The 8,496-nt window shown below is 47.0% G+C and overlaps 1 protein-coding gene across 18 annotated transcripts in view; it reads right to left on the reverse strand.

Moving 5' to 3' along the window:
* Positions 1 to 5,161, reverse strand: part of PARD3 (par-3 family cell polarity regulator) — a 452,827-nt gene extending 447,666 nt beyond the window's left edge. For 7 of the 18 annotated variants that reach the window (XM_063415144.1, XM_063415080.1, XM_063415134.1 and 4 more), the window contains exon 1: positions 4,958 to 5,160. In XM_063415144.1, coding sequence (XP_063271214.1) covers positions 4,958 to 5,077 — 120 coding nt within the window. In that variant the 5' untranslated portion in view covers positions 5,078 to 5,160. Of the gene's footprint in view, positions 1 to 4,957 lie in introns of all 18 variants that reach the window. The other 11 variants (XM_063415024.1, XM_063415043.1, XM_063415034.1 and 8 more) reach the window with 2 other exon arrangements.
* Positions 5,162 to 8,496: the final 3,335 nt, after the last annotated feature.

Genomic DNA, 8,496 nt, shown 5'->3' on the forward strand with positions numbered 1-8,496 from the left:
CTGACAGCCAAAGGAGCAGCAGGGGTGACAGGATTTTTTTGGTATTTTGGTTCCTTTTTGGGTTTGAGAGGATTCCTGTGCATTTTAGAAACAGCCTGTAAGATTTCTTTCTACTTTAAAAAGGCTTGAGATTTGCACATATAGAAAAATTAAATCCAAATCTAACAAAACCATAAAAGAAATCAAAACACACACACACATAAAAAAAAACTTTAAAGCTTTTTAATGCTAAATTTAGCCACTACTGCCCTTGGGTATTGCCAAAGAGGTCACTGAATGGGCATTGTGGCAGATCCATTTAAGCCCATGGCAAAAAACTCATGGTCAGGCTTGAGGAGGGAATGTGCCAAGAACAATACAAAGCCCAAGTAAAATCAGCAGATTTTCATACCAACCAACCCATGAATCAGGCACTACAAACGATGCCCCAGTGACACAGTCATGAAGAACTGTGCAACTGTTTGCTCTACAGAACATAACTTGCATCAAAGCTGCCACTGTGTACCTGGCACAGAACCCACTGTCTGAGAACTGACTTTTAAGCAAATAATCCCCATTAGCTGGCACTGGGGGGAATAAAATCAAAAACAGAAAAAAAATTGCAAGCTTCACAAACACAATCACTCAGGCTACAACCTTCCTCCCTCACAATTCCCTGCTGATGAATGTCAGACCTACCAAAGAGATGGAGCTTTAAGCTCTGGGTGGCCTAAGCCCCCAGTGTACAAATTAAAGGAGAATATGGTCATCTGACACCTGTTACCTTTGCTTACACTGCCAACTTTCCTGGAGTTCTGGTCTCTTATCAGCAACAGCCTCTAATGCTATCAAAGAGAAGATTACAGTTTCTTTTCACAAATATTAGTGCACTGCAGTTTTCAAATTAACAAGTGAAGTATTGTTCCATGCAACATCAAAACCCCCACAAAACTTCATCTCCTAAGCACTTGGCAAGGGAGAGGGGAAAGATGCCTCAAGACTTCTATTAAAACCTTTTTGATTCAGCAGGAAAACTCTTAATTTACTTATTTTAACTGGAAAATGAGGGGTTTATATAAGGTCTAGGAACACCACTACAAGCAGGGCATCAGCCTGAACTATCATGGAGACCAAACAATCCCACTAGGGACTGAACATGACACTGAACAACTCCAGCAAATCTATGATTTCCTACTTCATGTACTTGCTTATCATGCTCACTTACATCACAATAATTTTTTTTAATTATACCTATCCATTGCTTATGCATACTTATTTTTACTCGCAAGAAAAAGATCAAATGCTTGCAATATTCTCCCCCAAAACCAAAGCATGAGAGATTATGCTGACAATCAAAAGTCAACAAAAAAAGTCAGAAACATCTCTTGTTACATCTAGATCAAACCAAAGTTACAAGATGCACAATTACTTCCTTTCAATAGTTGCTTGATACATCATTTTTATAATAATTTTCCACTTTTAACACTGGTTCAATATTTGATAAGCATGTTTCATTTCAACTGCTTGCTTTCTCCCTTTTGGTGCAGGCCATCATCTCTTGCCACCAATGTGGCTGGCGTCCCCTCTTAAATCACTCTTACCTTCTTGTAAGTTTTTAACCATTAAATTAATTGCTAGGACTACACCAACTCTGCACCACCCTAGACCAGCAGGGTCTGGAAGATGCATCTACCATTCCTCAGGCCAGCTGTCCCCTGCCCCAGTTGTGCTCCTTTAAGACTCAGGCAGAGATTGTGCCAGAGGCTGCATCAGTCCATCCAGCACACAAGAGTGCACCATTAGCGTGCCCCCATGAAAACTGGGTTTCATTAAACAGGATCGATTTTGCTGACTCCACTTGCCCTGAACAAGGTGGACATTTCAAACATCTCTTATCATTTGCTCGTTCATTTCCTGCAAACACAACCTGCAGAAAGAATGGATCACGTTTCAGACACAAAGCTTCCCTTGGAATACAATCAGAAGAACAGAAAAATTTATACACACTACATAGACCAGCCTTTAAACACAGCCTGTCACATTAATAACTAATTCCACGCACAAAGAGTGAGCATTGACAGCAGTGTTAATCCATAATTAATTCTTGGAGATTTATGAATCCTGATCAAAGACACAGAACTAACTGCAGTTATCTGCAATTGTGTTATTCTGTATATTTTGAAGTCCTAAAATTTTACAGAGAGGAGAACTGTACTATCATGTGGATTGTTCTCCACAAGTACTTTTTCCATTCTCGACATGTCTCTTGAACCTAAATAGTACCAAGCCAGAACACCGAGTTCAAATTTTGAAGTTTTTCACTACTGGCTCTCTGCAAGCAGAGTTTTGGGCTGTCTCACTGTGACTGCACAGGGACATCATAAGTGCACTGTGCAGATCATTTACTGTTAATCACAACTGGGAAACCATGACAAAGCGGGAGGCAATCGGGGAAGGGCTGACAGCTCAGTTCTCTAGGAGTTCTCCTCAAGGAACTGCTGCATACAGTAGACACACACATTCTTGCAGGATGAGAAATGCTGGTTTTCCTGTAAGTATGAAAACCATAAACTTCATTCAAATATTTTGAATAATCTTCCACCAGATATGCTTCTCTCCATAAAAGCATAGTGGTGGTGAGGTAGATTTCAGTGTCAGCTTGATACCAGCTGCCAGCCTGTAAGTTCATATGAGCACATATATTTTGATCCTCTCAGTTAGGAATTACTTTATCCCCTTTCTTGTCTCTTTATGAAGTGAAGATTTGCTCATCTGCTACACTAGCACAGAAAGGAACCATCTAACTGCTACAAAAACACAGTCATGTGTGGAATTCTGGCATCCAAACCATAAATTACTATGTTACTCTACTGCGAGCACAGCAAACAGCACTACACACCTACTTACAAAACTTGCTTACTGTAAGATCCATTTCCTTACTACCTAAACATCACCACAGAAAATCTTCAGCAAATTTAAGTTAAAAGTAAGGTGTGATGGTGACCATACAAAACACCAGAGAAAGGCCATGGACACTGCTACTGTTTTCAACCACAAAATTTCCATATAATAGAAATTATCTCAATAATTGCAGCTACCTCAAGTCCACACCAGTGGCGTTTAGCATAACCACCATATAAATACTAATAAATAAAACCACTGTGTCATTTTAACCCAGGATGCAGAGCTTTTGATACCAGGGCCCAGACAAAGTCTGGCTGCCCCTCTGCTAATCATCTTTTTAGTAAGTACTTGGCCATATTCAAAGGGGTTTTTTTTCCGTCCCATGCTTCCACAGGTGGCCACTTTTTTTCTGCAGTGAAATTTGCAATGATATAACCTTTTCCTGGTGACTGTCGTGTGTCTCTCCTGTGCTTACAGCTTTAATCCCTCCTGGGTTCAATATTACACTGCAGAATGCAACTGCCATCCCTCAATGAGATTTAATAGCTGGAAAGTAGGAGGAGTTACACGGGCCACAGTTTTGGAACAAAACACAGCAAAATAATTACTTTTATTAATGCTGTAACACTGATGAACAAATGCTGCAAACACTTCTCATCTGAATGGCCCAATGAGGCACCCAGTGTTCCACAAAGAGTCTCACTTTACCCTTCACTGCTTTACCTTAACCAGAGAGGTACTTTCAGCCCCAGTCTCCTATATACAACTGGACTGCCATGTGCATTAACTACTGCATATGAATGACAGCTGGAATGCAGCCACAGACATATCCTAGAGAACCATTTTTCTCTTTTTCCAGCCAGAATCAGGATATGTTTGCTGTGTTCAAAACATGTTATTCAGGAATAAGGTGAGATGGTGATGGGAAACTCAGTTACTTTTCTCCTCCCAGCATCTGGAATTCTCTATGAAAAAACTGATTTTAAAAATTTTCTCTTTGGGAGTCACTTCAAACCATTTCATGAACGGTTCACAATATTCCTTCCATGCATGTTTCAGGACAGCCTGGCAGTCTGCATTTGCCAAAGCAAAACTTCAGGATGAGAAGTGTAAAATGTCTCTGAAGGGCTAAGGGGGAGAAGCCATTCAAACTTCTTGGATCGATAAGGCAGGGGAAAGGGGAAGAACACTGCTGAAGTTCTCAGCCAACGATGGTCATACCGCCCAACAAACCAGTCGACTAAAAAGAAGTTTGCACCAACAAAAAAGTACAGGGGGGAGGGGGGTGCGGTGGGGGGTGCGGTGGGGGGGAAGGAAAGAGAGAAAGAAAAAAAATTTTTTAAAACAAGGAAGGGAAAAAACCCAAAGCCCAACAAGTTGCCCATGGAGGGAAAGCCAAGTCTGCAAGTGCCAGGGATTTCAACACGGGGCTGCGGGCGGCCGTGGGGCTGATCCCCGCCGCGGGCCGGGCCGGCGCTCCCCGCACCCCGGGGCCCCGTCCCGCAGCGTCCCCCGGCGCGGGCGCGGCGCTGCCGCGGGCCCCTCGGAGCCTCGCCCGGCGCGGGGGTGGCCCGGGGGAGCCGCCGGACGCCCCTGCGGCGGGGTCCCCTCGCACCGCCCGCCCCGCCGGGCCTGGAGGGCCGGGAAGCCCGGGGCTGGATTTCCAGCCCTCCGCGGCGATTCCCGCCCGGCCCGCGGCGCCTCGGCCCCGCCACCCGCCCCGGGGCAGACCCGGCACCGCCGGCCCCCGCGCTGCTCCGCGGGCCGGGTTCGGGCGGCTCCCGCACCGACACCCCCGGGGGCCGCCGGGCACCGGCGAACAAAGGGCCGAGGCCCGCCAGGCGCCCGCGGGGAGCCGCGGAGGGGCCGCGCCGGCCGAGCGGAGGGGCCGCGCCCCCCCCCGCTCCCCGCGGCGGCGCCGGGCACACGCTCCCCGCGGGCTCCGCCGCCGGCCGCCCCCGCTGCCGCTGCCGCCGCTCCCCGCAGCGGGGCAGCCCGGACTTTCCCCCTCGCTTCCCTCCCCACTCCGGGAAGCGCCATATTGATCGCGGGCGCCGCTCCCCGCGCCCCTCACCTTGGCGATCGCCTTCTTGTACCGGGTCACCGCTTGCTGGATCAAGCTGAAAACTTTCATGTTCCCGTCCCCGCAGGGCACGACCACCCGGGTCCTCCCGAAGCACACCGTGACTTTCATCCTGCGCGGCCGGGGGGCTCCCGCGTCCCTCCGGCCCCGCGCAGCCTTCCTCCTCCTCCTCCTCCTCCTCCTCCTCCTCCTCCTCCTCCTCCTCTTCCCCTCCGCCCTCCGCCACGGCCGCCCCCCGGCGGGGCGCGGCGCTCAGCCCCGGCCGCCGCCGAGCTGCCGCTGCGGGCGCCCTGCCTCCGCCCCGGCTCCGCGGCCGGCCCGGCGAGGCGCGGGGACGGGAGGGCGGCGCAGGACGGGGCCGCTGCTGCCTTCCCGGGGCCGGGGGCCGCTCACATGCCGCGGCGCTGCCCGCGGCCACCTGCTCGGCTCCTGCCCGGCGTGCAGCGGCGGCGGGCGGGGCGCGGCGCTGGCTCCCGCTCCGGAGGCGTGGGCCGGTGCGGCGGGGCGGGGACAGCGGGCCGGCTCCGCGGGGCGCCCGCAGCGCGGACGGGGCGGGGGAGCCGGCGGGCCCCGCACACGGCCGGAGCGAGTGCCCCGACCGAGCCCGCGGGGGTGCGGCTGCCCCCGGCTCGCTCTGCCCCGCCGGGTACCGGGAATGCGGAGCCGGGGTCGCACCGGCACCAGGAGCCCCGCGAAATCCTGGTCCCTCGGCCCCGGCTGATGCTCTGGGGGGAACGGGCGCAGCTGCTGCTCCTTCTCGGGGCGCTGCCTGCTGCCGCTGTCCCTCAGGTACGCGGGTCCGGGGAAGGCACGGCATGGCACGGCAGAGAACTGCGGCGTTCTCCCGTTCCTCCGGTGTCCGCGGGGCACGGCCGGAATCAGGCGGCTCTCGGGTTCTGTTAACGCAACAGGAACAACACTGTGCGAAACTGGTGCACCATCAGTAACAGCAGCATCAATGGAACCGCTGAGCAATCGCCTCCTCAAAGCGGTCAGATGTCATAGGGGTTTATGGATATCGTTCACTTTTTTCCACGGATTTCACTGAGGACAATGTAATTGCACAGTTCATTGGTCATTCAGTGTGGACTGACAATATATATGTTTTGTATAGAAATGGTAAAACCATTTAGCTAGAGTGAAAGCAGAGTTTGGAGGACAGGAAGACAGTGAAAAAAAAAAACCCTTTTTTTATTTTTGGGGGAGAGGGCATTTCTGAACTTATCCAAAGCACTAAAGATGTGAAATTCAAGTAAGCTTTGTTCCACATAATGTCAACATCCTTCTACAACACCGGACAACTCAGCACGTGTCCTCTGGTGCTCCCTGCCCGGCAGCTGTCCCAGCTGGCAGTCTGCTCTCGTTCCCTCAGCAATAGTATTAGTAACTTTAAGAACTTCAAACCTGGTACAAATGGCAAAGCTGTCTGCGGTTTAGTAGGTACAGAGCTAAGGAGCAGAATTAATGATGTTTTTAAAACATCAAAGGTAAAATTATTGCCCAGTTAAGTCAAGGGTGAGAATGGCATCCCTAACCCTTTGCAGTCTAGTTAGAAGTTTCCAGTATAGAAAACGGAGGAGTCAGTTTGTATTAATTTGGTTCCATGTATATTGTCCATTTTCATTGAAATACACTGAGCCTTTTCTATTAATTGCAGTTTTGGAAAGCTTTGGAACACTCACAAGATCAAAGAATCCTTTTGCTGACCTACAGATAATTTTTAGCTTAGATGCCAGTTTTATTACCAGTACCCACCTGAGTGGGTAATATATATGAATTTTGGACGAATATATATGAATTTTATATGAGAAATAGGCTGTCTTTTGAAGCAGGAAACAAGCACACCTGCCATGTTATATTTTGTCATATCCCCAGTGTTCACTTGTGTGGAATAAAGGCAGCATGCAGGAGTTCAGAAAGGCAGAAATGAAATAAAACTGGTGTACACAGTTTACAGCTCATGACTCAGCCAACTGAGTACACTCCGCAGTTCTGTGGCCATAGCTCATCAAGTTTATTATTGAAAAAAGATTAAAATGTCCTCTAACCTGCTGCTTCTGTACTTTCTAGGTGACCATAAGAGCTGCTGGGAAAGGATGAAAGAGCTATAAATCCTTGGTTTAATATACATCATCTAAGAAACTTGCAGAAAGGACTGTGAAGATGATAAGTCAATAGAGGCTCTTCCCAGGCTGTTTTTAACAAGAATTTGACATCATAGACTTTGTAATGTTCCACATTATACTTCAGTTGTCATTTGCACTTATCTGCTAAAACATGATGTTGCATATTAGAAGCTTTATCACATTGCTCTAAAACTTGATTTTTTTTCTTTTATTTTTAAAGCTTAATACTGTTTCTGGTCGAGAGCAACTACTTCACTGTTCAGACACAGTTACAGGTTTTTCATGTTTTTCTGTGATTTAATTCCTGTTCTTACTGTCTTTAACAAGTTTCTTGGCAGTTTTCCCAGCTGTTTTAACAGTCTCCTGGAAAAAAAACCAACAGTTTAGAAAGTAATATTGATAGTTTTTCCATTAAATGTGTGAAATGGGAAAATTTGGTAACAAAGTACAAAACAAATCTATCCTGGGATCTGATTTAGGCCAAAGCTTAAAGACTTGCACATGAATAATGATAGACCTAACAGGAATGAGAACCTCCAAGATTTGGGTTTCTTTCCCACTAGATACACACACAAGTTATACATAAATCATTCTGAAAATATTTTTAATAAAATTTACCACATATAGTGTTTGTTTTGTTCTTCCTTAAAAGGAAGAATGAACTTTAAAAAACAAATGTAACAAGGCTGTGAGATTGTATGAGGTCTAATTATGTAAGATAAATGAAGTATAAAACATTATTATGAGAGATTATGAGAAAAGGATTATACTAATCAGGAGAAGAATTAGCAGGAGTTGCTGGTTTACAAAACTTGCACCTACTATCCACGCTGCAATATGGGTGGCACACATATAGCTCTGGATTTTGAGGTTTCCTGAGCTAACATACCCCAGAACCTGTCAATCCATTTATTAATGGTACATTGCTGGAGGATTTCCATGAAGACATCATCTCAAGGAAGAAGTAGGTGGTGGAGCATGGCAGGGAGGGAATCAGAGCTTGTGACTGCAAATGATCACCAGTCAAGGTCTGCTCAAAACAGCTGAAAGCCCCTGCACAGGCACTGCAAACGTGCAAGGAGTGAGGATCTTGCAATTAAATGCAGATTATCAAAATTTTCATGTGAATATTAAAATATTCAGACAGTGGAATGCTGCTGATTTCCAGAGTTTATTTTATTTTCAGAGTCTATTTTAGAGTTTATCCCACCTTTCTCTTCTACATCAAAGAATTTTTATGGAATAATTCTGGATATGCTCACATTTATTAGTCTGTTCATGGCATACAGATATTCCCTGGTTTCACAAGAAAACACCAGTTCCACATACAGTATGTTTTAAGTTCACTCTATTTTAAATATTAATAATATATTTCCTTAACCCAAGTAAATTTCATTCAGTACT

This window comes from Prinia subflava, chromosome 1 (assembly GCF_021018805.1).
Source record: "Prinia subflava isolate CZ2003 ecotype Zambia chromosome 1, Cam_Psub_1.2, whole genome shotgun sequence".
NCBI classification, from domain to species: domain Eukaryota; kingdom Metazoa; phylum Chordata; class Aves; order Passeriformes; family Cisticolidae; genus Prinia; species Prinia subflava.